Source organism: Sardina pilchardus, chromosome 14 (assembly GCF_963854185.1).
Source record: "Sardina pilchardus chromosome 14, fSarPil1.1, whole genome shotgun sequence".
NCBI lineage: Eukaryota > Metazoa > Chordata > Actinopteri > Clupeiformes > Clupeidae > Sardina > Sardina pilchardus.
The window spans coordinates 13,677,398-13,705,338 of record NC_085007.1 but is presented as its reverse complement, the minus strand read 5'-3'; the positions used below and the strand labels follow the sequence as shown (position 1 = coordinate 13,705,338).

Here is a 27,941-nt window from a genome sequence, read left to right as displayed (position 1 = left end):
AACTCAGGCTAACAGCTTCTTATTGCCGTCTTATTTAACGCGTTCTATGTCTATGGTGAAAACTAAATGGCATTGTATAGCATTAGTTTTTGGCATGGGAACATTTAGACTGTCTTTCAATTCATTGGCTAGATGATACAAAGATGTTTCAAGAAGTTAGTGAGGAGCAGGAGAGAGAGAGACTGATGCTGCGGTGGTCTGCGTGATTGAGGTCAGTAAAGGTCTATGAACGATGTTAAAGATGATTAAACGTTGCAAATGTCACATAAGCCGAATGGGAACCGGGGGAAAAGTTTCAAAACGTTGTGGCCGCTGAACTTGGCTTTTGCAACAGGCTTTTGGCTGAGTTCGTTTTATTTTGTATGATGGTTGTGTCAGAATCAGAAATGTCACCTTATCGCAAAGTGTGTAGCCTAATTAGATTAGCCAACAGTGTAGGCTACTATAGGCTGTGTAGACAACATGCACAGCAATATGTGTAGCCTATGTAGAGACAACATGCACAGCATTCAACTCAGTTGATTGGCATAGGCTAATAACAATGAAAAGGCGAAAAGAAAGTAATCTCCATATTTATATGCATGTTATCAAAGTTGGATAAAAACACAAAACAAATAGTGATGATCCATGTGTAGGCTAATGCATCTCAAACTCAACCCAGGCATTCCCAACCCCTCCTAAGGAATTGTCTTATTCATGCCCTTTATGCCCTTATTTCATATAATTCTGGCCAACTTGTTGCTCTTACTGTGTAGGCTTAGCCTAAAACCTACATTAAATAGTCGGGATGTAAAAAACAGGCATAGGCTACCTTATGCATTTATTTTAGTAATAGTAGGCCTACCCCATTCCCAACATCATCTAGAAATGTTGGTTCTGATAAATGTTTGTAGGAACGATGAAAAAAACGATGTAGGAACGCGAGCGAAATGGTAAACTTTTAAGAAATCATCATCCACATCATAGTATGATGCTGTGTGGGGTTATGGACTTGACAGTTTTGCATGGAATTGCCCATACAGTATATACATACAGTATACATATTTAAGCAATATAGCACGAGTGGGAGTGGGTTGTTGCTAGATATTCCCACGGGTGTCGTTCGGCCGTAGCCTCGAGGCCCGAGGCCGAGTGGCGCAGGCAACTACATCCGTGGGAATATCCAGCAACAACCCACGATCACAAGTGCTATATTGCTTTTATACAACAATTCTACCACTTGTTTTTTGCGCTAATTTCCCATTATAATGTAAATCTCTAAAACTGTCTTGTTTGTAGAACTAACTTCTCTCCGCCACAAAGTTCTATTACTTGCAGGACAAACTGCCGTTACTAGTTCTAAATGGATGGTTGCTATGGCCAAAGGCCAGTCGTTAGTTCTAAAAGCACGTTGCTATGGCCAAAAGCCAGTCGTTAGTTCTATCTCTCCCGTTGTCAAGCAATGCAGAATATAGCCTAATAAACGTTAGCTCGCATTGCGTCTGGTTAGGACATGCTTTTAGCTTTGAAACATCACTATTTTACTTAGCCTACATGCCATCCAACTAGCTAATATCCACCTCCGTCATATTCTATGTTCTGAGTATCTGTATTTCAGCTTGGATGCAATGTGACAGTTCGTTTTACACTTGACAATTTGACATTGTATCGCGGAGTGATTTATTATTAGCTGTGAAAAGTCAGAGTGGATTATCGTGGGATATTTCAACTCATGGAACGTCTCTCGGCCAATCAGAAACAAAGAAACAGCTTCATAGAACCCAATTGTTGTATAATAAGATTTGACACATTGCAGTTTTTTAATGCTGGGGTTATTTATAAATCAAAGAATTGTGGGTAGATGTGGGTGAACTGTGCAACATGCAGTTTGTGGACAAGAGGCAGACGTAACAGACAGATATTTGTGTTTGAAGGGGTGGTGTGTCTGTGTGTGTGTAAGTGTGTGTGTGTGTGTGTGTGTGTGTGTGTGTGTTTATGTGAAAGTCTTCGTTGCTAGTCAACTCAGCGACATGCAGTTTGTGGACAAGAGGCAGATGTAACGGACTGACGTTTCTGTTTGAAAGAGTTGTTTGTGTGTGTGTGTGTGTGTGTGTGTGTGTGTGTGTGTGTGTGTGTGTGTGTGTGTGTGTCTTTGTTGCCGGTGTACAGTATTTCTGAATATGAATGCTGTCTGGACAGGAAATGGCATAGCTTTTATCACATGCAACCAATCCAAAATCGATTTCATATTCAGAAACGTTAACCAGTAACAGCCTGGTTGCTTTGACTTATCAAAACCAAATTTTATCCTATTACATCATTTGAACAGGTGAGTCGTCCTGTTTATTTTACCATCCATTTGAGGCTATAACACATTGCAACTTATTTAACAGTGAGTAAACTGCGGATGTTCCCGCATAACAGGATAGCTATACTCCTAACATTACTCGTATTTGTTCTAGAAACATGCCTAGTTCTAGCCTGGATGCCAGACCAAAGTTTAGCCCCGCCTCCATTCTTTTTCGTCAGGGAACTTCGGTCTGGCACTGCTCCGTTCAGCTGCTACTATTCGAGATACACTTCGGCTCGGACTAGGGGTGCAACGGATCGAAAAAGTCACGGTTCGGATCGTTCCTCGGATCAAGAGTCACGGATCGGATCATTTTTCGGATCAGCAAAAAAAAAAAAAAAAAAAGACAAGACAAGACAAATAAACATAGTTTTGTCTTTGGTGGGATGTTGTAACATGGCTCAAGCACTTTCAGCATGTGTTTAAAGTAGGCTAGTGTTGTCACGATACCAAAATTATTGTTCGATACCAATACTAAGTCAAGAATGACTTTTTCAATGCTTTTTTACAATTTTAGTTGATTTGGTGTTTAATCACCTTATATTGAATATTGTGTGATCATTCACACCAGTGGCCATCCAAGATTCTGCTTGACCCTCCACACACAATCTGCATAATTACTAGTAGCTACAAATGTTTAGTCATTTGTGTAGGCCTACTGATTTAGCTATCTTTAATGTGGTGTGGAGGAGTGCGCATAGGAGGTGTGTGTAATTGAGTCCCTGTCGCTTTAAGAAATACGTGACGTGAGGGTAATTAGGCTTCAGTCTCACGGTTTTATTCTTGAGAAAATAAGTTGGATATAGTTCATGATGACAAGGATATATTTCATTAGATAAAATACATGTTAATAAAACTAATAAGTCGAAGAAAATCTTTCTAGGGTCATAAAAGAGAGGAGTGTCTTGCAATGCTCCTTTATGATTTTAGTGAGCACAAGCTATCTCCAGATGTAGCCTACAAGTTAGCCAATGTTGCGTAGCTTATTGCTGACATTGAACCCAGCAGTAGGCTAAGCCTAAATTACCTAAATATCATAGCATAGGTAGGTGCGCAACAAACTTGAGATGTAAGTGTGCACAAACGAACTTGATATTAGGCTATTATTGTGTTGCTGCACATCAGCACTTAAACTAGCAGCCATGTAGCCTATTGCTGGTTATGGCATGACCGCTAATAACGTGTGTGAGAGCAGAAAAGACGCGCAGGCAGGCTAGGGGAGCAGAGCAGGGAGGGACTAGAAGCATGCCTTGTGGACACGCATGTTACTTCAAAAGAACACACGGACATTATTATTAATAATTATTATAAATCAATCCGCGGATCATGTGTGTGCCGAACCGAAGATACTGATCCAAACGGATCACGGATCAATGATGATCCGTTGCACCCCTAGCTCGGACCAATCACATTTCACAGGGCGGGCTTTACGTGATGATTGACATATGAACAGCAGTGACGTTCACGGCTGCATGCGTCCTCGTTCAACGAGTTGGTAGTGAGACCATGTTCGCTTAGGTTGATTTTGATTGCAACAGAAACGCTATGGCTATGAATGCATAATTTGTTCATGCAGTTTGGCCTTTCGTTTATCTTAGCTATTGAAACGGAGGTTTTATCACGGATTCGCACAACTATTTCTGAACACTTAGACCAACGAGGATGTGTGGGAAAACTTCAGTTTCACTTTCACCCAGTTAAAACAGCATGTTTGGGTGATGTTGTTCCCGTTTGTTTAAAAATGTCTGTTTGCTCGTTGGGTTAACGACACACTTCCCCAGCTGTTCATTGCATACAGTTTGAAGGAATTATTTTTAAAAACGAAGGAGGATGTTTTCCATAGCCTACCCTGCTACATATTTCTGTCTTAGATTTCGCAGATACTGACAGCCAATAACTTGTTCTGTTTGGTTTGGTCTATCCAATGAGTGCAGAGCTATCCCCCCCGCACTGTATCGGTTGAATCACGCCCCATAATCGCAGCTGAATGGAGCAGTTTCAGACTCATATTCTGATAAGAATTGAGTATGACGTCGTCAGGCTAGCCTAGTTCCTTAGGCTCCCTCCTTCCTTCAGTGGTTACGTGTTTCATGCTAGCTACACGTGAACAACTCATACTTAATTCAACACAAGGTCTACAGACCTTAGAGGTGTACATTTCATTTTCATACATCAAAGCGTTCGCCCGTGACAGCCAATCAAATTCGATGGTGAAGCGTCCAAACAGGAAGTGAGGTCAAATCTCAGAAACGCTGTGAGGTATCGAGACCATATTTGGCGGGATGATTTTGGACACCATCCAAAGTAGCCTCAGTAAATGTGTTGTAATTTGGCCACTAGGGGGCGCCGCAATTAGCAAAAATGCATTTTGGCTCATATCTCTTTACGTCTTTGGGATGACATCTACATTTTTACATTGGAGGTGCTCTGGGACATACCACTGATAAACCTAGGCAACTCGTCAGGTCAGTGTAAGAATTCGGCAATCGAGGGCAACGTCGCCAAACTCGAAGCAGCTTCGCGTCTTGGCCAAACTTTGGCGCTTTGACCTGAGGGCGAGCTGTCGCGTATCCTGCCGGGGCGCTCTGGCGGCGCGTCGGAGCAAGCACACTTCGCACTTTCCCACCGGGAAATGCATTCTAGTTTCAATGAAAGTTCCGTCATATACAGCAAAAGATGAAAATGAAAAGTCTTTAAACAGTGGAGATCCAAACATAAAAGCCAAAGCTCAGAGAATCCAAACCACAGGGATCTCAGTTAAGCCTACCTTACACTGACAAGATTTGGGAAAGATTCTTGAAAGATTGTAGTCTTTTAACTAATGCCCCTCATTCAGACTTTACTCAAAAGACTACAGTCTTTCAAGAATCTTTCCCAAATCTTGCCAGTGTAAGGTAGGCTTTAGGCACACCAAGAGAAGCAGCAAGCAAGAACAGAGAACTCCAGGCAGTCCAGAAAATCCCCCAAAAAAGGCGAATTCAAGGCAAATCTAAAATTCTTCTCATATATTTTGTGACGATTAGCTGAAGATCATGTATGTCAAGTTTTGTGGAGATTGGATAAAGTGTGTTACCTCCTGTAAAAGTTTAGTTTCACTTTCAATAAAATCCAATATGGTGGAAGGACGACAAGGGTCAGTGACGCATTGCTACAAGCAATGTTCACCAGTTCTGGCTGAACGTTGCAAATTTGGATCGGAGGTTTAAAGTGTAACTCCGCCAAATTGACCAAAGGGTGTTTTTCTGAATGAAAATGCATGAAATAAGCCAATACTGGAGACAGTAGTTTTTGTTGATCAAGCACTACAGAGGTAGCACTGGCATAAGCTAGAGCCCAAAATCGCAAACAGTGGATTGATTATCTTGGGGCGATGAGTCAAATGGGGGAAAACGAACAAGAGGTATCATCCAGAGGTGGAGCATCCACCCTTATTAATGATGGCTCTTACTCTTAATGATGACTCTGCTTGAGAGAGGAAAATCTGGATAGCTGGTTCAACTGCAACCAAGAAAATGATAGCTCAGCGCAATCTTCTAATATTTTGGAGATCATTTCTGTTATTATCATAGGATGACGAGAATGGCCTGCGTGGATCCAATAGCTGGACGTGGCATGAGGGGTTGTCGCTCCCTCTGTTTCATCTTCATCTGTGCCTTTGCCCTGGTAGCGCTGGTGCGGCAGATCCTTCATGCGAAGAACCACATCAAAATGTATGAACAGCCGTCTGTAAGCAGCTGTAAACGGTTTCTTAGTATTTTTTTTTCCTTATTGGGATTTTGTTTGCTAATTATGTGTCTGTGTCCCGGTTTGGGGTTTTTGTCTTTCTGTGTGTCTGTTTTGTGTTTCTGGTGTCTTGGTTTTGGGTCTTTTAGTTTAGTTTTAGTTAGTAGAGGGTTTTGTTCACTTCCTGGTTTCCTTGTTTTGTTCACTTCCTGGTTTTCCACTGTAAGTATTTATGTGCTTTGCCATCAGCATGTGTGAAAAATATGGATGTTACAACAAAGAATAAAAAATACGCTCACTTACCTTAAATGAACAACTGTATTTGCTTACATATATGGTGCAAGACACCTGTGAAAGAAGGATATGCAACTTTCAACTGACAAAAACGGCAAATTCCCAAGCTCACATTAAAATTGTTGGACATGAAAATGTCACCAGATTGTAGTAATAAGGCTGCCCATGACCAGACAGCAATATAGGTTTTACCCTAGTTATTAAGATAAACGGTGGTAGGCAGTGGCATCAATCAGGCAGGCAAGATTCAAATACACGCTATGTCACTTAAGGAAAAGAGGAGCTACTCACTTCACTGTGAATCTGCCAACTGGAATATAGCTTGTGTGCATTTTAGTGCCAAAATCATAGAGCTGCCCTGTTACTCGGTAACCCCCTCTGTCTGGCTGTAGGCCTGGCTCGGCTGCTGTGGTTGGTGCAGTTATTCACCTGACTCGATTGGATACCTGCCGCTAAGCATGTTGGTCCAGCAAATAGGAAGACAACATTCCCACACACTTGCTCCCAGTCATTCCCATATCTCAATTGTCGAGTCGTTAAGTTTATTAATTGACCTCTGAAGTTCGCCTACAAAAAATAACCAAAACTGCCATCTTTGCCCATATAAGGAGATCCGGATGTTAATTGAAGCTAAGTTAGCTCTGGGATAGCAAAACATTAGGTTTGCCTTCCTAACGTAAAAAAGATCACAGGAGCCACTCGAAGACAGAAGACAAAAATGTGTTGAGCAAAACGTCTGCACTTCAGACTGCTTTATCCTCGCAAGAACCTAACAGGTGCAATAATACAATGAAAAAACATGTTATTTTCACAATAGCAAAATACCAGATCTCAAAGATGACAGCTTTTTCTAAGATTCATCTTAGGTCGTTCAGGTCGTTCGTTTGGTTTTTCCGACTGTTTCCCAAACATGCTTGTAGCGTGAACGCATGTGCATTGCTCTTAAGACGCTCTTAGGGGGAGCTGTCCACGTTAATAGTGCTGAAATATCCGCTAGCAGTTGAAACATTTGGCGCAGGGATCAGGGCTATTCATATGGCGTTGCTAAAATGCACAGAGTGTAACCCAAAACGTTTCACATACAAGACATTGGATACATAAGACAAAATATGCCGAACGGAGCGGCATAGTCGCCAGTGTACATCAAGACAAGAACAAACAATTTTACAAAACTAGAAAAGCACTCGAAGAGCGCCGACTTCCGCCAAGCGAAAACATAACTGCCTTCTGGATCTTGACGGTGATCTTGATCACTGCCAAAATGTAATGGTTTCTTCCTTGGGTAATTTCAGACCTCCTCCTGAATTTTTTTCTTAATCCATCCATAACTTTTTGAGTCTTGCTAACAGACAAATCAAGATTAAATAAACTGACTAATTTTCCCACCAGTGGACAACAGTTTAGAAGATTGCACGGACATGAGGCAGGCAACTGGAGCGGATTGAACCTGCCAAACAACTCTCTACTGACACCTGCCAGGTATGGGAGGAGAAGGTACCGACTTCACTTACCTATGCCAGACACCCTCAGACAGAGAGAAAGAAAGAAAGGAAGACAGAATACAGCCAGAGCGAGAGAGAGGGTAGCTGATTGGATTTGTGTTGGCAAAGCTATCCACGTTATCCTACACGGAACCGGTTGGGGTTGCACCTAATGAATTAGCATGTTACGATGAAGAAGGATGTGTACACACTAGATGCATTCAAATACACCTGGCCCCACAGGAAACAAACGAGCTCACAGAGAGCCTTTTGTGCAAATAGTCAATTTTGCACTCAAAATGGATATTCTATACAATATATGACCTGACAGAGAAATATGTCAAAATATACAGTATTAGAAATATGTCAACATGTCAACAATAAAGAGACCCCATGCAACTTTTTCATAGTCATAAAATCGCTTAGAAATCGTTGTTTTGCTTGACTGACCAGTTTGATCGAAAACAGTAATATATCCTCCCGCCCCCAGTGTCCCTATCCGTTATTGCAACCTTGCAGTTTGTGCAGGAGGCGATCGCTCCTCATTAAAAAAAAAAAGTTAAAATGTCATTTCGACATTAATCTCGATGTGTCGACTTTAAAGGGCAGAAGATTGGATGGCCCATATTTTAAGTTTCATTTCTGTCAGGTCTCTGGAGTCCTCCCATGGGATTTTCGAGTTCAATTCCACATCGTGTCAAATGCTGAGGAAGGAACTTCTGGATATGAAGGTCCTCACCATGTGAGTTCTGTACACACAAACACACACAACCCCACAGTAGACACAGGATACACAGCACACACAAACATACCTCTTGCTCAAAATGAATGCACTCCTGCATTTGTTTTGTCAGTATTATTATCTGTTTAGTAAGTGAGGATCAATATAAGCTTGTTTTTGTACCATATACTAATTATTTTTCTTAAGTGTGTGTGTGTGTGTGTGTGTGTGTGTTCACTTAGGGTGAATAGCTCAGAGTTGTTTGATAGATGGAGAAATATGCAGGTGTGCAAGTGGGAGCAGAACAAGGAAGAGATCAACGACTTCACGTCAGTGACGCACACACACACACACACACACACAGACACACACACACATCTGTACAGAAATAAACCTCTCTTCGATATGGTTCATCATACCCTTCATATGTCACTCTCTCTTGTGTGTGTGTGTGTGTGTGTGCGTGTGAACTAGGATGTCTGTGTCTCAGCACTGTAATGCATCCTCCTTCCTGTTCACGACTAAGCGCAACACGCCATCAGGCACCAAGCTGCGCTATGAGGTTGGCGGAACCCTGAACATCAACCCTGAGATATTTGATATGTTCCCTGATGTGAGTCATCAGACACACACACTCACACATGCATACATGCACACACACACACACACACACACACACACACACACACACTCTCTCTCTCCCTCTCTTTCTTTCTCTGTGTCTGGCATATTTGAACAAACAACCAGATGAAAATGTGTAGTTTTGCTTTGTCTGTGTGTTCACAGGACATGGCTTATTCAAGATCAGAGTTTAAGCGCTGCGCTGTCATTGGGAATGGAGGCATCAGCATAAACAGCAAATGTGGAAAAGAGATAGACTCAGCTGACTTTGTCTTCCGGTAAGAATGTAGCATTTGATTTGAATATCTGAGTTTAGAGGTGTTAAACTGTTTGACCGATAACCAAAGCTAATTGTACTGGAGACATTAGTGCCATATAAGCGGATACTCTCTACAGTGCGTCTCAGAGTCAATAGACTGTGCACACGACTACAGCTGACATACTATATCTGAATAAAATATGGTTGGAATAATCTATAGCCCATACAATAGGATGTAGAATTACAATTCGAATTTGAATGAAAGGAAGTAGAATTCAATGAAATTCAAAGAAATTCATATACTGAACATAATTATTTACTTTAGTAATGATATGCATGTGACAAATAAACCTCCTTGTATCCTTGTGTTTAAGGATAGTGTTTGTTTGTATGAGTAAACGCACACCTTGTGAGGTGCTCACGGCGGTAAATGAAAGGTTAAATTTAAACAAAAGTGTCGTGGCACACTCGGAACTTCCAGATAATATTTTTTTATTGACCAACGTTTCGGCTTACACCTTCAGGCTTTTTTATTGACCAACGTTACGTTGGTCAATAAAAAAATATTATCTGGAAGTTCTGAGTGTGCCATGACACTTTTGTTTAAATTTAAGGATAGTGTTTAACAATGAAGCTTCACAGTATATGTCAGATATTGCATCAAACTAACAACTTATCATTTAAAACAGTTCCCAAAACTGTGTGAGATTCTATAGATTCTTTCTATTGTGGGACTGTGGAATTGTTTTGAATCACCATGAATATAATTCCACTTCCTTTCATTCCAATTACATTTCAAATTCAACTTCCTCTGAGGCAGAGCAAAATCCAATTCATGAATTTAATGTAGGTCAATTCTAAAAATGTGAATTTTGCACATGCCTGCTACAAACCGATGGGTGTACAATCACTAGATGTAAATCTACAAATTCATTTATTTCATGACCCCCTCATGGACAGAACTTCCATTAGACCATGAGAGAACATACACTATATTGCGTATTGGGTCACCTGCCTTGACTCGCATACAAACCGCAAAAAAAGTGACCCATGAGAAAGTGTGCCTGCATAAATATGTTATACAGTATCTAAGACAGGCTGCCAGACAGAAGGAAAATGTTAAGTATATTTTTTTTAACTTTTTGCCTTTAATGACAGGACAGTTAGAAAATGACAGGAAGTGAATGGGACGGAGAGTAGGGGTGGCACCTGGTAAGGACCATGGGGCGGGAATCGAACCCGGGTCGCCAGCGTACAGTGCAGGTGCCCCCAGTTGTGCCACAGCTGGGGCCCAGAAGGAAAATGTTAGTTTCATTTTGAAACTGTTTTGTTCATCGAGGAAGTTCTGCTGTGTCCTTCCTCCAGTGAACTAATCTCTGCTGCTGTCCTGCCTTCTGTTGGGTTTTCCTCTGATGCTGTCAGTGGTGGGTCTCAAAAGATCAGACTGGCATCTAATACCCACACCACCACCACCACCACCACCATCACACACACACACACACATAACTACAACACTCCTTCATTGACTGCTCTCGCACTGTTTACCTCTCGTTCTCTCGGTCAGGTGCAACATTCCACCTGTGTCTCACAAATACTCTGCCGATGTGGGATCGAAGACTGACTTTGTCACCATCAACCCAAGTATCATCAGACAGAGGTACACAAACATCTCCACCTGAACACAACCTGTAGCGTAGACATACAGTAATGTATAGGATTGCTATGTGAATATGTACAATTGACTAGTGAAATGTTGGGGGTCTTAAAACATGAACTGGAAATACTAATTCCAATTTATAAATCTAATTTAGTTCAACGTGTTACATCTTTTGAACTGTGCAAGATTGTAAAGCCATAAGTTGACTGCAGCATAGTGGAATTAGTGGAACATGCAACTCAAACCTTTGCTGTCACTTGCTGAGATTTAAACATTATGACTAAAATTAAAGATAACTAAAATAAAACCGTCACTGAAAACACCCACTCCTCACCACAGGTTCCAAAAGTTAGAGAAATGGCGCAGGCCTTTCTACGAAGTCCTGCAGCCATACAAGAATGCCTCCATCGTGCTGCCCGCCTTCTACCAGGGGGCCGACACTGGCCTCTCCTTCCGTGCCAAGTACACGCTGGATGACTTCAGGTCACCAGGCAACGTGTTCTTCTTCCATCCGCAGTACCTGCTCAACGTGGCGCGCTTCTGGAAGCAGCAGGGAGTGCGCGCCAGGCGCCTGAGTACCGGCCTCATGCTCGTCACCATCGCCATGGAGCTGTGTGAGGAGGTGCACCTCTATGGCTTCTGGTCCTTCCCCACGAACCCGGAGGGTGCCTCCATCACACACCACTACTACGACGACGTCAAGGCGAAGCCGGGCGTCCACGCTATGTCGGACGAGCTCCTCCACTTCCTGCACATGCACGCGCGCGGCATCCTCCACTTGCACACACAGCCCTGCAGCTGATTGCCCAAAGCACTGAGCGCAAACATGGGGCAGCATGGACATACACAGACAGACGGACACACATACATACGCATGCACGCACACACACTCACACACACACACACACACACACACACACACACACACACACAGACGGACACACATACATACGCACGCACACAAACACACACACACACACAGACGGACACACATACATACGCACGCACACAAACACACACACACACACACACACACACACACACACACACAGACACACACACACACACACACACACACACACACACACACATGGACATACACAGACAGACGGACACACATACATACGCATGCACGCACACACACTCACACACACACACACACACACACACACACACACACACACACACACACACACACACACACACAGACGGACACACATACATACGCACGCACACAAACACACACACGCACACAGACGGACACACATACATACGCACGCACACAAACACACACACACACACACACACAGACACACACACACACACACACACACACACACACACACACACACACACACACACACACACACACACACACACATACATACAGAAGATCTGTAAAATCTGCACATGCATACAAATACATGCACAACCACACAACGCACAAAAACAAAAAAACAGGCAGTTTCTCATATAGGCATGAACAGCCGCCCTGGGGTGTGTTCCCCAAAGCCATAGTTACTTACAGTAGTTACAACAGTAAGTAAACTTAGTTGGCTGGCAATGAGAAATTGCATTGCAACCAACTAAGATGCCAACATAGTTAGTTACTATGTGATCGTTTTGTAATGTGTCTCCCTCTCCAGAGATTTTATTTTTGGTGCAATTTATTTATGTTTGTTTGTCATTGAGCATAATTTTGAACTAACTTAGTGTAAATATGTCCAAAATATGTAATGTTTTTTATCTTTGTAAACTGAAAACGTGGACACTGCCCTTACCATTAATAAAGCAGTTTTATCTTACCCTAGTTCTTATAAATGGCAAAGGATCGCAAATATGTGATCATAACCCTAATGAATGACCTAATTATTTTACTCACCAATTTTTACTCATATATTTGGTATGGCATCAGGCGTGTCACTTGACCTACAGTATAGCTGCATCAGGGAGGTGTGGGGGAATGCTCCTCCTCAAGAACATATAATATATTATTATTTTCACATTTCAATGCATCAATCTGGTGCACTTTGCAAAGACATTCAGGGGTTAGACTACTAGATTATTTACTGTATATCTATGGATGGAACTATTTGTGCTGTAGCCTAAACTATTTTACACTTCAAAATTAAAACCATGCACACTATAGTGGAACGGATGCTGCAATAATTTCACAAGCATATTTTCTGAATATTTTTTTGACTGCAGTCAGTCACAGAGCATTGGCCTCATAACCACCAACATCATCTGATTGGTATGTCACTTTAACTGTGTTCAAAAGAATGTGTAGCTTGCGGGGGTTAAAGCGCAGACGGGAGATATGAACTATACATCAGACATGGTCATTGTTCATTTTATTCAGTCTGTTGAAGTGGCCTGTGTGTTGAGGGCTACCAGCCACTATAGGCGTATAAGTTGTGGTTGTGAAATGAATTAATGTGTTTGCTGTCAATTGTGAATCGGCTATTTAGAGGAGTGCGCTTGCCTAGCCAGTAGCCTGCATCATGTCAATGTGTTAGAAGAACATTTGCTATATAAGACATGTTCACCTTAGTATTTGTGAGTGCATATACTGTGTATTGTGACTTTGTGAGTATTAGAATTAGTTACTCATGATCTCCCCTTCTCTTGCTGGACAGGAGCTGCAGGCCAATTGGGTGGTGGGCTATCTCAAGGTGGCGGCGTCTCTTCACTTTTCCTAGGTAGGTGCATCTGAGTATTTGGTATTGATATGTTAACGTGTCGTGTGTCTACCCACTGAGCAAGCAACGTCTATGGACGTCCAAAAAAACAGTGGTCTGTCCAGGCTGTGATCTGGACGTCTATTTTACAGTCAAAATGAGTTGATAAATGACACTGGGACAATAGTCCAGCCTGACCCAGTTCAGGACGTCTATAGACAACCAACATTAGTTGCAAATAATCGTTCTGCGAGGTCATATTCTGGACGTCTATTTGACAGCCAGAATCAGTTAATAAATGACATTGGGACAATAGTCCAGCCTGACCCCATTCGGGACGTCTATAGACAGCCAAAATTAGTTGCAAATAGACGTTCTGCCATTCTGGCTACTATGAGGACGTCTTCTGGATGTCTAATTAAGTCTTTCAGACGTCTTCAAGCGACGCCTATATCACACCCAGAACAACACATCTATTCAACGTCTAGGAAATACGTTTTAAAAACTTTCATTCTGGCTACTCGGAAGACGTCTTCTGGAGTTCGGCGACCACGTCTTCTGGACATATTTTGGACCAGTTTTTGCTCAGTGGGTAGAACCTCTCCTGTATACTCTCTCTCCTCTATACTACTCCTCCTATAGCTCTGGGTGAGCTCCACTTTGAAAGAAAAACATGAGTTTGTTTACTTGTGTAAAGTTTAATTTTGCAGTTTAGTAAATGTGACAAACCCTCTTGTCCTTGTTTAGCCCAGTGTGCTTACTTTTGATTAAATCATGACAAGTGGATTACGCAATTGGAATGTCTATTTGAACACAAAAAAGACATGTTTAATTACACACACAATTGACACTTGTGTAATTGTAACGTAATGTGGTTTGATAAATTGGTCAGCCCAGACCCTCCATTTTTACAGTGCAGTGGAGGGGCAACTACACATAAAGGAAAAGTTAGGTCTGTCCAAAAGTTTGGCTGTGCGCGTCGGGGTTCTGTTCGCCCTGTTGGGACTTATTTTCCTAATTACCGGCGGATGCCTACATTGTCCTTAATTTATGTATGCTAGGCATATTACAGGGGAGCTACACCAGACGCGACAGTGGCGCGTACATTCGAAAAACATAGACCCATCCATAGAGGGTTATCTTCTAAAATGGATTTTACGCGTCGCGAACGGAACGCTTCAGTTACGCGTCTGGTGTAGCTCCCCTGTAATATGTCTGTCATGGATTTGGAATTGATTCTCATACGGAACAAAATCCGTTCCGTGACTGGTCAATACGGAACACAATGTTTCCCTTTCAAATAAGGGACGCAACCATACCAGAGGCTATACGCCACCAAATGCCACCCAACCGGATCGCTTGGACGTTGCAGTCTCTCTATCAACAACCTTTAAGCTATCCATATTCAACTTTTAAACCGTCTTTACACCATCAACTTTACAAAACTAGGCTATGCATTAATTGCCGTCCAGGCGGCGCGGCGGATCATAGGACGACTTCCACGTGAATAACCTTCTCTCAGGAGGAATAGATATTGGATCATAAAAAGATTAGGCTACTCAGCCTTCTTGCACCTGTAGCCAAGTCCTCATAAATAAACTTCAATAGGCCTACAAACTCAAAAACCTGGTGAGTAAAATGTTGTGAAGCGGATCGAACTCAGTTGTAACATTGGTTGCCTATAAATGTAGTGTTGTATAGAGCTAAAATGGTTGCCTAAATGTAGTGTTTTTGTAGAGCTAAACACATAACCATTATGTTACAATTAGGGCAGCTATCTAGCCTAATCAGCCATCCAAATAAGAATGGTTTACAGACCCGGCTGATTAGCCTACTAAGCTACAGTGACAATAAGGGGCACATTTGCAAGGGGTCACATCTTAATAGCCTACGGGTGGTGGGATGCGGTGGGAGGGTTGGAGTTAATAGCCTCTTGAATTTCCCCTTTCTTGAATTTCTCCTCGGGGATCATTAAAGTAGGCCTATCTATCTATCTATCTATCTATCTATCTATCTATCTAGCCTATGAATTGATAGCCTGATAACCCCGACCGCAAATAGGCTAATGAACCAGAATTATTTCACAATGGGTTCGTTTCGAACAGACGCAGTATTTTAACATTTTTGGGTTTCAGTTCAGCCTTAAAATTGACGTTCCTGAACTGGTTAGTCAACAACAAAAAAGTTCCCGAACCGGTTAAAAACGATCCATGTCAGCCGCTAGACAGACAGCCTACAAGTAAGTGCTTATTCATGGGTTTGATCAGGTCCCTTTGCACAGGTGTATTAATCAGGCACCATGCCGTCTACATTGATAATCAAGGTGCTTGATTTAATACAATTTTCCTCTCAAAAGCACATTCCATGTTGTTACACCACATTTTGTTATACACTAACTCGTAATTTCTCTGCACACACTAACTTTACCAAAACACTGGAAACCTGACTCAAAATGAAGATATTTTGTCAAAGAATGAAGCTTGTTTTCACTTCACATGATACATGCAGTCAACCAGAGTACACTAGGTTTCAAAATACTGGCTACTGTTGACATTACAAAAACTGCATAGACTTTTATGTTTCGGTTTTACAAGTAGGCCTATTTGGATGCAAAACATGCAATCCAGCATTTACACTAAATGTATTGGTTGGGAACTGTATGTCCAGATGTAATGTTCACATTCAAATGCATTCCAGTAAAAAGCAAATCTTTTTTTTATTTACTGTTCACTAGGCCTACAGGAGGTGCAGTATAAATACTGTTTTAAGTATTACAGCATTGCATTGCACAAAATATCCATGAAACACAAGAGCATTCTGAACAAAAAACAACAGCAAAAAGCCCAGATAAAAAGGGGGTGAACAAAAAAAAAGCACAATATTACTGTGTCTAATCTCTGCACCTGCTCCTCTCAGTGCTCCTGCACCTCTCACTGCATCTCTCACTGGGCCTGCTCTTCTTCCTGGGCCCCTTACTCTTACTCTGCCTTGACCAGACATTACAGTATTGGTCTTTTTCTGTTTCTGCTTCCAAAAACATCACCTCCTCTTTTTACTGTGTAAGTGTCAGAATGTTGTAGAGAGAAATAACCCCTGCCACTGAGTCTAAGATAGACTGGAATCAGCTGTTGGCCCAATTTACCCAATATAAATCATCTGTGTGTCAATTATTCGATTGTTTGTTTATTATCAGCTGAGATATATTGCTTTTGAATTGATAACATTGCAGAAACAGAGGTTTTTATACTGTATCTAAGGTTTGGAATATTGTTTTTAACTATTGTGGGATGTTGTGTGTAAACATTCGAAAATAATACAAAAACGATCCATTATTTTGTTGGGAGGTATAGTTTGTCTGTTGAAAATGTAAGCATTGTGAAAATGTATTCACTGACTGCATACTGTGTGAAAACAACATGAAATGTGTGAATGGTATGGCCACAAAAGACCAATGCTGTGCTAACTGTGTTTAGAGTTTTGAAAATGTGTCAACTGAATGGACAAACGCTTGTTAGCGATTGAAAAAAACTGTAATTAGCAGAATGCTAGCATGGTATGGGCAACAACAACTCAACCTGTAAGAAATTAGAAGGACATAAGTACTCGTTCATTCAACTTTCAACCTTCAACCTATAACCCATGTTGAGATTTCTCAACGACAATTGGGTGAAAGAGACAAATTTAGCTTTCTAGCTCCATAGACTCCCATTCATTTTGCACTCAGGCAGTCGCCCCCACTGGAACTCTGGTGGAACTGCAACCAAAAGTCGGTACAATAGGACTTAAAAGGCATGTTCAAGTTCAACTCCAAATGACCTCTTGCAGCAGCGAGAGCTGCCGGTGGCAGCAGGGGAGGGGATACACACGCTGCTATGAAGTTGTACACTCTCTACTTCCCGTATTCTAGACTTGACCATGTGACGAATCACGAGGCACGGACCCGCATGGACCCTTGTGGATATGAGGAGGCATCTAAACACCTGCACATACGTCAGGGATGTAAAAGCCAATTAGGGCAAAGACTTGAAGTCATGAAGGCAGGGTCTAGGCTCCGCTGCGCTCCGCAGTACCTCTAAAGCTGCTGCTCCGCTGCGAAGCAGCTGCCTGGACACGCCTTGCTCCCGCGATAAGTTGAGGCCATGTGATACCGATCTAGACCATCATGGACAGATTTTTAACCACGTGCATCTTGTGCTGCGCAGTTTTTGTGCTGCGCAGCCATCTTGAACGCGCCTAAAGAGTCACTTCACCCCATAACTCCACCCACTTCACATTTCTGAAAACGGCTTTCAAAATGGGCGAGACGTTCTGAAATTTGGAGAGGGAGTGCAGCACTGCTGCAATCCATGGTGATTTCGTGTCATTCTGGGAATGAGTGCTGCAGACATGGCTTATCACAGGTAGGCTAATCAGGGCAGCAGGTGTTGGGGCGTTTCATTCCTAATTTGTAACGACCCGGTGACGTAGTGTTGGACGAGAAGTACAGGACTTCGTCAGCATTCCAATAGCATTTTGGACCAACATGCCATGGCATATCTCAACCTGTAGTATGCGCGGAGAGCAATATCTCTAATACAAAATCAGACGAAACGTTATTTTTGTCGAGAAACAAGATTTTTGTCAATATTAAGTTAACCCTGGTAATAGTACAGTTCACCACTTATGAGTATTTTCAATCAATCAACAGCTCAAAAAAACATATTTTAGGGTGCAGTGACTCTTTTTTTTTTTTTTAGATTATTTTTTTGGGCTTTTGATGCCTTTAATTGGACAGGACAGTAGAGAGTGTGACAGGAAACAAGCAGGAGAGAGAGTAGGGGTGGGATCCGGAAAGGACCACGGGGCGGGATTCGAACCCGGGTCGCCGGCGTGCGGTGCAGGTGCCCCAGCCAGTGGCGCCACGGCTGGGGCCCGGTGCAGTGACTCTTTAAAGAGAAACTATGCAGGATTGTCGATTTCATTTCTGGTTTCGGTTTCGTTTTTTGTTTTTGCTCGTTTTATGCTTGCATTTTCTCTGCAGAGCTTCCCCGACAGCTTTAGCGTGTATATTTATACATGTATAGGCTATATTTAAATATATAAATTGCAAGCGTGGTTCTTCGTCTCAGACTTCCAGATGTAAACAAGGAGCAATCGTCTCCTGCAGAAAGTTGCATAGGGTCTCTTTAAAGGGATATCCTTTACTTGATATCCACATATCCACGTTGGTCTGAAGTGTTCAGAAATAGTTGTGTGAATCCTCCGTTTTCCATTTTAGGCCAAACTGCATGGAAATAATATGCATTCATAGCCATAGCGTTTCTGTTGCAATCAAAAAGTTGCAAACCTACCATGGGCGCAGTGATATCACGCAGCACCTGAAAATAGTCCCCATAGGCAACAATCAGAAGTAGTGTGTGATATCACTGTGCCTGATAGTACCTTGATTATTACGCCAGAATGAGAGTGTAGTTCCATGTCAAATCAGCCTAGAAAATCGCCAGGTTTCATTTTCAGTTTGTCTTATTGCACTTTCTACTCTTTTGGATCAGTATATTGAATTTCAAGTTCCTTTGTTTTTTATGTTTTATTTGTTTGAAGAGCTCTATATTATCATTTCATTTTCTACCCTGTCACTGTAATGTATACTTACATTCCTGTTGGAGGCAAAAAAAACTGTCGACCTTGTTCAACCTACAGAATTAATTCTTGTTTTGGGTTAGTCTATTTGTGCCTACTCCTCTCTCGAGCTGAGGCTGATGGTTAGTGCTGACTTTAATACAATGACAAGGTGTGTGAGTGTGATTGTTCGGGATCTTCAACGATTTCTTTGGTGATCATTTCTGTTCTTATGAATCATAGGGCTACGCGGATCCAATGGCTTGTCAGGGCATGCGGGGGTGTTGCCTCTTCAGTTTCATCTTCATCTGTTCCTTCATCTTTGTAGTAGTGGTGCAGCAGATCCTTTACAGGAAGAACTACTTACCAAGGTATGGGCAGCCCCCTGTCTGCAGCTGTAAACATTTTATTTATCATTATTTTCCTTATTGTCTTTTATTTGTGCTAAATGTATGTGTCTGTCACACAGTCTGATGTAAACCCATTCCACATTAACACATTAGATCAGTGCATCACTGGCTATAATGTGTCATGTGTGCTCATTAGATTAAAATCATACTGAGAGGTACTATATACTATACTATATATTCCAATGAGCTACCAAAGGTTTTTAGGTATACGTGCAAGGAAGAACCCACGGTTTGATTTATGTCTGAAGATTAAGCCTCATATCATGTCATACAGTACATATGCTTATAACCGACTTATGGCTGGCTAGGGATAGAATCTTATGGTTACTTACAGTAAGTAGTTATAGTGAAAATTGAAAAAGTATGTGCACATCCCAGGTCAAGGTGCAGAAATAGGGTAAATCATAAAAAATGGAAAAAGGTTCGCACACTTTAAATCCTTCTTTTTAGTTTTATTTTCTCTTTAGCACAGAATTACGTTTCGACCGTGTGGTCTTCTTAAGACATGTATTTTCTACCAAATATTTGAAATAGTCTTAATACAATCCCTCAAAGTATTTTGTTACATGATACCTTGGACTTTTTTGAAACCCTGCAAAAAGACTACTGAACAAGACTGGTAGCCTGACGACGTCATACTCAATTCTTATCAGAATATGAGTCTGAAACTGCTCCATTCAGCTGCGATTATGGGGCGTGATTCAACCGATACAGTGCGGGGGGGATAGCTCTGCACTCATTGGATAGACCAAACCAAACAGAACAAGTTATTGGCTGTCAGTATCTGCGAAATCTAAGACAGAAATATGTAGCAGGGTAGGCTATGGAAAACATCCTCCTTCGTTTTTAAAAATAATTCCTTCAAACTGTATGCAATGAACAGCTGGGGAAGTGTGTCGTTAACCCAACGAGCAAACAGACATTTTTAAACAAACGGGAACAACATCACCCAAACATGCTGTTTTAACCTCCGTTTCAATAGCTAAGATAAACGAAAGGCCAAACTGCATGAACAAATTATGCATTCATAGCCATAGCGTTTCTGTTGCAATCAAAATCAACCTAAGCGAACATGGTCTCACACCCAACTCGTTGAACGAGGACGCATGCAGCCGTGAACGTCACTGCTGTTCATATGTCAATCATCACGTAAAGCCCGCCCTGTGAAATGTGATTGGTCCGAGCAGAAGTGTATCTCGAATAGTAGCAGCTGAACGGAGCAGTGCCAGACCGAAGTTCCCTGCAGAAAAAGAATGGAGGCGGGGCTAAACTTCGGTCTGGCATACAGGCTACAAGACTGGTAGAGCCGCTCAGAAAGCAATGCAGACTGGCAATTATTGCATATCCAAGTTAAGTGTCATAGCTTGTTTTAGGGTGCAGGTGTTTTGGTTTGAATATTTTTGACAACATAAAGCCAGGGTAACATAGTCACACAAAGGCACACCCAGAGAGATTGAATTCTTGGATACGATTCAATTTTGTTGTCACTGTGCAGAGTGCAAGTGTTACAAGTGCCAATGTAGGGGTTAGACATGCAACAAAAGTGTAAAACAAAGAGATGGACGACGAAAATAGCGATCAAATTGACTCAAATTTATTATTTACTCTTATTTACAAAACTAGAAAAGCACTCATAGAGCGCAAACCTCCATCTAGCAAACACATAACCGCCGCATGTTCAGCTTCCACATGCAACGTTCTTGAACAGAATATTCCCTGAGTTTTAAAACAGCTTCAGACAAACAAAATATTCTCTTAAAGCAACACTAAAGCACTTTTCCTCTGTTGCACACACGCTATTTGTTAATCCAGCAAAAAACAGACAAGGTAGAATATGTTGCATGATTTTATGAAAGTATGCTGTATTGCGACATCGTAGCAAGTCGAATTTGTAGTTTCTGATGTCTCATTTAATTGAACTACAGATACACTACCCCACCTTGTAAAGTTACATAGTGCGGTTATAGCCGATAGAGGGCCGCAGAGTGAAAGCATAAGTGAGTTATGAGTTGATGAACCGCTGAAATGATTTTGGAAGCATTATTTTAAGGCACGAAAAACTCTTTTGTGTTGCTTTAACTATGCCTGCGGTCATATCCCAATCCCACCCCATCTCTCCCAATTGTTTCCTGTCCACCTCTTCACTGTCCTAAACTAATAAAGGCAAAAAGGCCAAAAAAATATACTTAAAAAATAAATAAAAATATGCCACAGCAGCATCGGGAAAAAGTGCAAACACAAAAAAAACTTGATTGAAGACACAACTTTATAACGCTCTGGCTATGAGCATTAGAACTGCGATCCCTAATCCTACTACCTACTGGAAAAAAACACCTACATACGTGTGTCAATGGTCTTAATTGAGGTAATATTTGTTGTTTCAAATAAAGAAATAAACTGACTCTTTTTCCCACCAGTGGGCAACAGCTTAACCGACATCACGGAGATGAGACGGGCATCTGGAGCAGAGTGTACCTGCCAGACAGCTTTCCACTGAGACCTGCCAGGTATGGGCAGGCTAACCCTCCAAAGACTCTCAGAGAGACAGACATAAAACAGAGACTACAAAAACAAACGAGAGAGAGAGAGAGAGAAAGAGAGAGACTTTTTGACTTTTAAAACCCCTTTTATTGAACCATCCCATGGATCAAAAACACCTTAAAACCCTACAAAGTAGTCACTCAACCCCATAAATCCTTAAAGCTTTCAATTCTACTCATAAAACAGAGCCATTTCTGGTTGTTATACGCCTATTGTAATGTCACAACGTCGAAAGCAGACTCCTGCTAAAAAAAAAGCAAAAAACAAGAGAAGAAATATGAAAGCCTATAATGAGATAATGGTCATGTTACCATGTATATTTATTTGAGTGCTACAGTCACTATTAAGTTAGCCAGTAAAAATAGATGTTTTTTCACTGGATAGATGCTGTGAGATGGTGAGGAAATTGTAGAATTGTAGTCATAATGTACGTGTGTGTGTGTGTGTGTGTGTGTGTGTGTGTGTGTGTGTGTGTGTGTGTGTGTGTGTGTGTGTGTGGAAGAGAGACTGACTGACTGACTGACTGTTTGTTATGTCTACTTAGAAATGATAAGAGGGAGATTGAATGGCCCTTCAATTCCACATCGTGTCAAATGCTGAGGAAGGACATCCTGGATGTGAAGGTCCGCACTATGTGAGTTCTGTACAGACAAACACACACAACGCCACAGTACATGTTTCCTTCGGCCATGATAGGACTGTCCACACACACACAACATACACAACACACACAAACACACGTCTCGTTTTAGAAAGGCTCTTGTTTCCTGTCTACCTCTTCACTGTCTATACTAATAAAGGCAAAAAGGCCAAAAAAATATACTTAAAAAAAAAAAAAGAAAGGCACTGTATAAATTAAAGAATAAAGAAGTCATGTTGGAACAGGAATGGGCCATCCCTGAGCTGGGCTTGGTCCCTTATTTCCAGTGAAAGGAACTCTGAATGCTTCAGCATTATTGACCAAGAGATTTTGAACAATTCCATGCTCCCAACTTTGTGGGAAGTTTGGGGATGGCCACTTCCTGTTCCGACATGACTGTGCACCAGCAATATGAACAAGCACAGGACTCAGGGTATGCGCACATATACACACACAGACAGACACACACACTTCTGGTGCACTTACGTAATGGAAAACTCACTATTTTCACATACAGTAGATCTCCTTTTATCTGGTTCGACGAGTACTGTCGATACGGAATAAAACAAACAAAAAAAAGGTCCTACCTTTTTATATATTTTAGATATATTTTTGATATTTTTCTTATTTTATTTCATACCGTCAGTATTCAGTGACCTTGAGAAGCAGAGATCTATCTGAAAAATTGCTGGAATTCTACTTTAACAGTCTGTTTGTGTGTGCACACACTGTAACACTGCAGCGGCTATTGAGTACCATCTTCTGAACACTTCAACTCAAGGTTAGGTGAGACTTGATGTGCTATTTGAGCGTAGCTACGGCTCATGTTCAGATTGATAAATGCCATGCTTTGTGTGGAAAGGAGCGTACTATGACCTGTCCTACGCCTGTTTTATGGCATACGTTCATTTCGTAAATGAGGACCACATACAATTGTTTTTTTTCTTGAATGTGTGTTTATTTTATGTGTGTACACTCAGGGTGAAGACCTCAGAGTTGTTTGATAGATGGAGAAATATACAATTGTGCAAGTGGGAGCAGAACAAGGAAGAAGCCAACAACTTCACGTCAGTGACACCCACACACACACCTTTCTGCCAAATGATTCATCATACCCTTACTTATGTGACTCTCTCTTGTCCTGTGTGTGTGTGTGTGTGTGTGTGGGTGTGTGTGTGTGTGACCTAGGATGTCTGTGTCTCGGAGCTGTAATGCATCCTCCTTCCTGTTCACGACTAAGCGCAACACGCCATCAGGCACCAACCTGCGCTTTGAGCAGGGCGGAACCCTGAACATCAACCCTGAGATATTTGATATGTTCCCTGATGTGAGTCATCAGACACACACACTTACACACGCATGCATGCATGCACACACACACACACACACACACACACACACACACACACACACACACACACACACACACTCCCTCTCCTTTTCTCTCTGTGTCTGGCATTTTTGAACAAACAACCAGATGAAAATGTGTGTGTCTGGTCCACATGGAGTAGTTTTGCTGTAAATGTGTGTCTGTGTGTTCACAGGACATGCCCTATTCAAGATCAGAGTTTAAGCGCTGCGCTGTCGTTGGGAATGGAGGCATCAACATAAACAGCACATGTGGAAAAGAGATAGACTCAGCTGACTTTGTCTTCCGGTAAAAATGCAGCATTTATATATGAGTCACATTATCCTTTCACTATACGTTTCATTCAAATGAGCTCTTTTGTTGCAATACAACATAAATGCAATTTATCACCATAGTAGACGAATATAGGTGAACTTTATAATTAGTGAATCTATGAATAACATCTGTCCTCGGTCAGGTGCAACATTCCACCCTTGTCTGATGAATACTCTGTCGATGTGGGATCTAAGACTGACTTTGTCACCATCAACCCAAGTATCCTCAGAAACAGGTACACAAACAACTCTGCCTGAGCACAAACTTGTTACGTACACATATGCTGCTTATGTGATGATGTGCAATGTGCTATACGCATCACTTCTGTGTTTCGGTGTAAGGATGCTAGACATTTCCGGTCTGCGAGATTGAACATAATTTCTGTTTGGTTCTGTCTTTGGGAAACATGTGGAAATTACACTTAACAGACACTGTACATTGTGGAAGTGTTGTCCTTCTGTTGTCCTACTTTCATACCCTTAAGTAGGGTTCAGACCAAAGCGTCCCGACGAGACGAGCCGTGACGTTCTAAAACCTTGCGACTGCGACTCAATGTGTTCAGTGCTCTGCGATGGCTTGTGACTGCTTGCAACTACGTGCAATTTGTAATTCACACCGCTGCAACTCGCAGTCTCGTCACGTCGGGAATCTTTGGTGTGAATTGGGCTTTACACGTCATTGTGATGTTAGATAGACATTCATCAAAGTAACACAAATAAACGCCAATGACGACGACAATAAAAACGAGCCGTTTTGGGATTTTTTTTTTTGGCGACTAACACTCCATGGTAGCATTGCACTCAAGTTTATGGGCACTATGGTCGGCGGAAGTAAACAAGCATCCTGAGATTTCCCCGCAAAATATGTCCTACTCGCCCGTACATACAGCCTTGTGCTTTAAACCCTTTGAGGCCTGTCGGCCATTTTCAGTAGATATGAGCTGATCAGGATCGGTTGGAGATGAACGTTTGTGCACTTTGACTATTCATGAAGAATTCAACTGAGAAGAATGGCTGTGAATTTGGGCACACTTTGTGTTTGTTGGCTGAATGACCTAGAAATGCTAATTACAATGTGTACGTCTAATTTAGTTCAATGTGTATGTTACATGATCTTTTTAACTGGCCCATGATTGTAAAACCATAGATTGACTGCAGCATTGTCTGACTCTGAACGAATTAGTGGAATATGCCACACACGCCTTTGCAGTATTAGGCTGAGATTTAACCATATGAATAATACAAAGCTTAATTTATCTCACAGAGCCACAAACACACACACACACACACATACACATCTGTGTGTATAACAATCACTAAAAACTCCCACTCCTCACCACAGGTTCCAACACTTAGAGAAATGGCGAAAGTCTTTCTATGAAGACCTAGAGCAATACAAGAATGCCTCCATCGTGCTGCACGCCTTCTACAAGAGGTTCGACACTGCCATCTCCTTCCGTGCCAAGTACGCGCTGGATGACTTCAAATCACATAGCAGCGTCTTCTTCTTCCATCCGCAGTACCTGCTCAACGTGGACCGCTTCTGGAAACTGGAGGGAGTGCGCGCCAGGCGCCTGAGTACCGGCCTCATGCTCGTCAACCTCGCCATGGAGCTGTGTGAGGAGGTGCACCTCTATGGCTTCTGGTCCTTCCCCACGAACCCGACGGGTGCCTCCATCACACACCACTACTACGACAACGTCAAGGCGGAGCCGGGCGTCCACGCTATGTCGGACGAGCTCTTCCACTACCTGCAGATGCACGCACGTGGCATACTGCACTTGCACACACAGCCCTGCAGCTGATTGCTTAGATGAGTGCAGTGCAGGCAGCCCTGCACTGATTATCTCAGTGTTCTTGCAAAGGCTCATGGGCACTAAATGAAATGGTGACACTCAGGCATCCCACGCGTTCATTTGGGTTGCCCATTTAGGACCCATGCATACCCATAATGTACCCATGCTTATTAATCCTATCTCTAGCCTCTGAATATATTCATTTGGGTGTTGGACACATGCAGTAGCCATGTTTGGCATCGGGCGGGGGGATGTGTGTGCGTGCTAATATGTGATTATGTGTGTGCGTGTGTGTGGGAGGGGGTATGTGTGTGTGTGTGTGTGTGTGCTATTGTGTGATTCTGTTACACAAGGAAACTGACTATAGGGGCATTTTGATATCTGTCAATTAGATTAGAGAATTTCCATATTTGGGATAGTGTAATTTGATAATATTTGCATAGCCTACCATGTCAATATTTGCATAGCATATGATGTCATGTTTTTGCATTCATGTCACCAGGAAGCCTGCCAGTAGACATATCTATTAATATTTATGTTCTTATATCATATAATGTTCTAATATTGATGCTCTTCAGAGAACATCTCCTCTCAAAGCACTACTTACAACTAGTCTTGCTTAACCTATGGACAATTGCACTCATTGATGCACTTACTACACTCTTTGATGCACCTACTACACTCATTGATGCACTTATTGTGGTTGTTGTTTATTGTTGTAAAATCTGTAGCTAGAATTGCTCTTAAAAATGTAAAAATGTTTTTACCATGTTGTAAGTCGCCTTGGTTAAAAAGCGTCGGCCAAATAATGTAATGTTATGTGGGTGGGATTGTGGAATCTGGCGAAATATGATGGGAAGAGTTTTATTCACTGAAGTGTATTCACTGAAGTGTTGACCAACTTTTGATTCTTAGATATGGAAAGAAAGTTTGTTATTGTGGCATGCTATTAGAATGTGAGCACAAAGTTGGAGAAATTTGCTGCAATTTCAAAACTGGATTACTCGGGAACGGCTTATTGTACAGAGGCATGCTTTATATCCACATATTCTGTAAACTCTGCGAGCTGTGCGCAGAATGTAAGTATGATTAAATATTGAATTGAATTGGCAGGAAGTTGAATTTTATTAATTTATCATAGCAACTGGCCTTTCATTGGAAACATTGATATGTGTGAGGCATCTGTGTGAGGAGTCCTCCGTGCAGCCTTGGAGCCAGAGAGCAACGAGTGGGGGGGCTATGAGCATCAACGGGGGGGGGGGGGGGGGGGGGGGTGCAAAATACTGCAAAATATCTACTACAGAGCACTCTGTTTGGGGGGCACAGAGACCTGTTTGGGGGGGCCTGGACCCCTATGCCCCCCCCCTGACGCCGAGCCTGCCTCCATGAGCAATTCAACAGAGAAGGAGGGGTGTGAATTTGGTGTAACATACAGGACCAATCAGAAGTAGCCTGGAGACCACGACTGCAGAGAGTCTGGCCTACAATAGATCCATTGGCAAACGTG

At 42.1% G+C, this 27,941-nt stretch overlaps 2 protein-coding genes across 4 annotated transcripts; both read left to right on the top strand.

The window, feature by feature from the left end:
* Positions 1-5,908: 5,908 nt before the first annotated feature.
* Positions 5,909-11,887, top strand: LOC134101253 (alpha-2,8-sialyltransferase 8E-like). The gene is made up of 8 exons (XM_062554851.1): positions 5,909-6,039; positions 7,736-7,840; positions 8,477-8,569; positions 8,791-8,877; positions 9,023-9,161; positions 9,335-9,447; positions 10,993-11,085; positions 11,425-11,887. The coding sequence occupies exons 1-8, from the start codon at positions 5,909-5,911 to the stop codon at positions 11,885-11,887; spliced, it is 1,224 nt and encodes a 407-aa protein (XP_062410835.1).
* A 2,332-nt stretch (positions 11,888-14,219) lies between these two features.
* Positions 14,220-27,546, top strand: LOC134101405 (alpha-2,8-sialyltransferase 8E-like). Of its 3 annotated transcripts, XM_062555055.1 has the most exons (10): positions 15,120-15,395; positions 15,902-16,005; positions 19,608-19,735; positions 22,192-22,281; positions 22,860-22,949; positions 23,936-24,022; positions 24,144-24,282; positions 24,500-24,612; positions 24,782-24,874; positions 25,981-27,546. In XM_062555055.1, exons 3-10 carry the CDS (start codon positions 19,623-19,625, stop codon positions 26,441-26,443), a joined length of 1,188 nt encoding a protein of 395 aa, XP_062411039.1. In that variant the 5' UTR covers positions 15,120-15,395; positions 15,902-16,005; positions 19,608-19,622; the 3' UTR covers positions 26,444-27,546. The 3 variants fall into 3 exon arrangements, with proteins under 3 accessions (XP_062411038.1, XP_062411039.1, XP_062411037.1); XM_062555054.1 differs by lacking the exons at positions 15,120-15,395; positions 15,902-16,005 and adding an exon at positions 14,220-14,354; XM_062555053.1 differs by lacking the exon at positions 15,902-16,005.
* The last annotated feature ends 395 nt before the right edge of the window (positions 27,547-27,941 follow it).

Excerpts from the sequence above, each read along its gene's own strand:
- LOC134101253 (XM_062554851.1), top strand. The coding sequence starts at position 5,909 with ATGGCCTGCGTGGATCCAATAGCTGGACGTGGCATGAGGGGTTGTCGC. Across the intron at positions 6,040-7,735 it reads GCGAAGAACCACATCAAAAT|TGGACAACAGTTTAGAAGAT; the intron begins GTATGAACAGCC and ends TTTTCCCACCAG. Across the intron at positions 9,162-9,334 it reads TATTTGATATGTTCCCTGAT|GACATGGCTTATTCAAGATC; the intron begins GTGAGTCATCAG and ends GTGTGTTCACAG.
- LOC134101405 (XM_062555054.1), top strand. The coding sequence starts at position 19,623 with ATGGCTTGTCAGGGCATGCGGGGGTGTTGCCTCTTCAGTTTCATCTTC. Across the intron at positions 22,282-22,859 it reads TTTCCACTGAGACCTGCCAG|AAATGATAAGAGGGAGATTG; the intron begins GTATGGGCAGGC and ends ATGTCTACTTAG. Across the intron at positions 24,283-24,499 it reads TATTTGATATGTTCCCTGAT|GACATGCCCTATTCAAGATC; the intron begins GTGAGTCATCAG and ends GTGTGTTCACAG.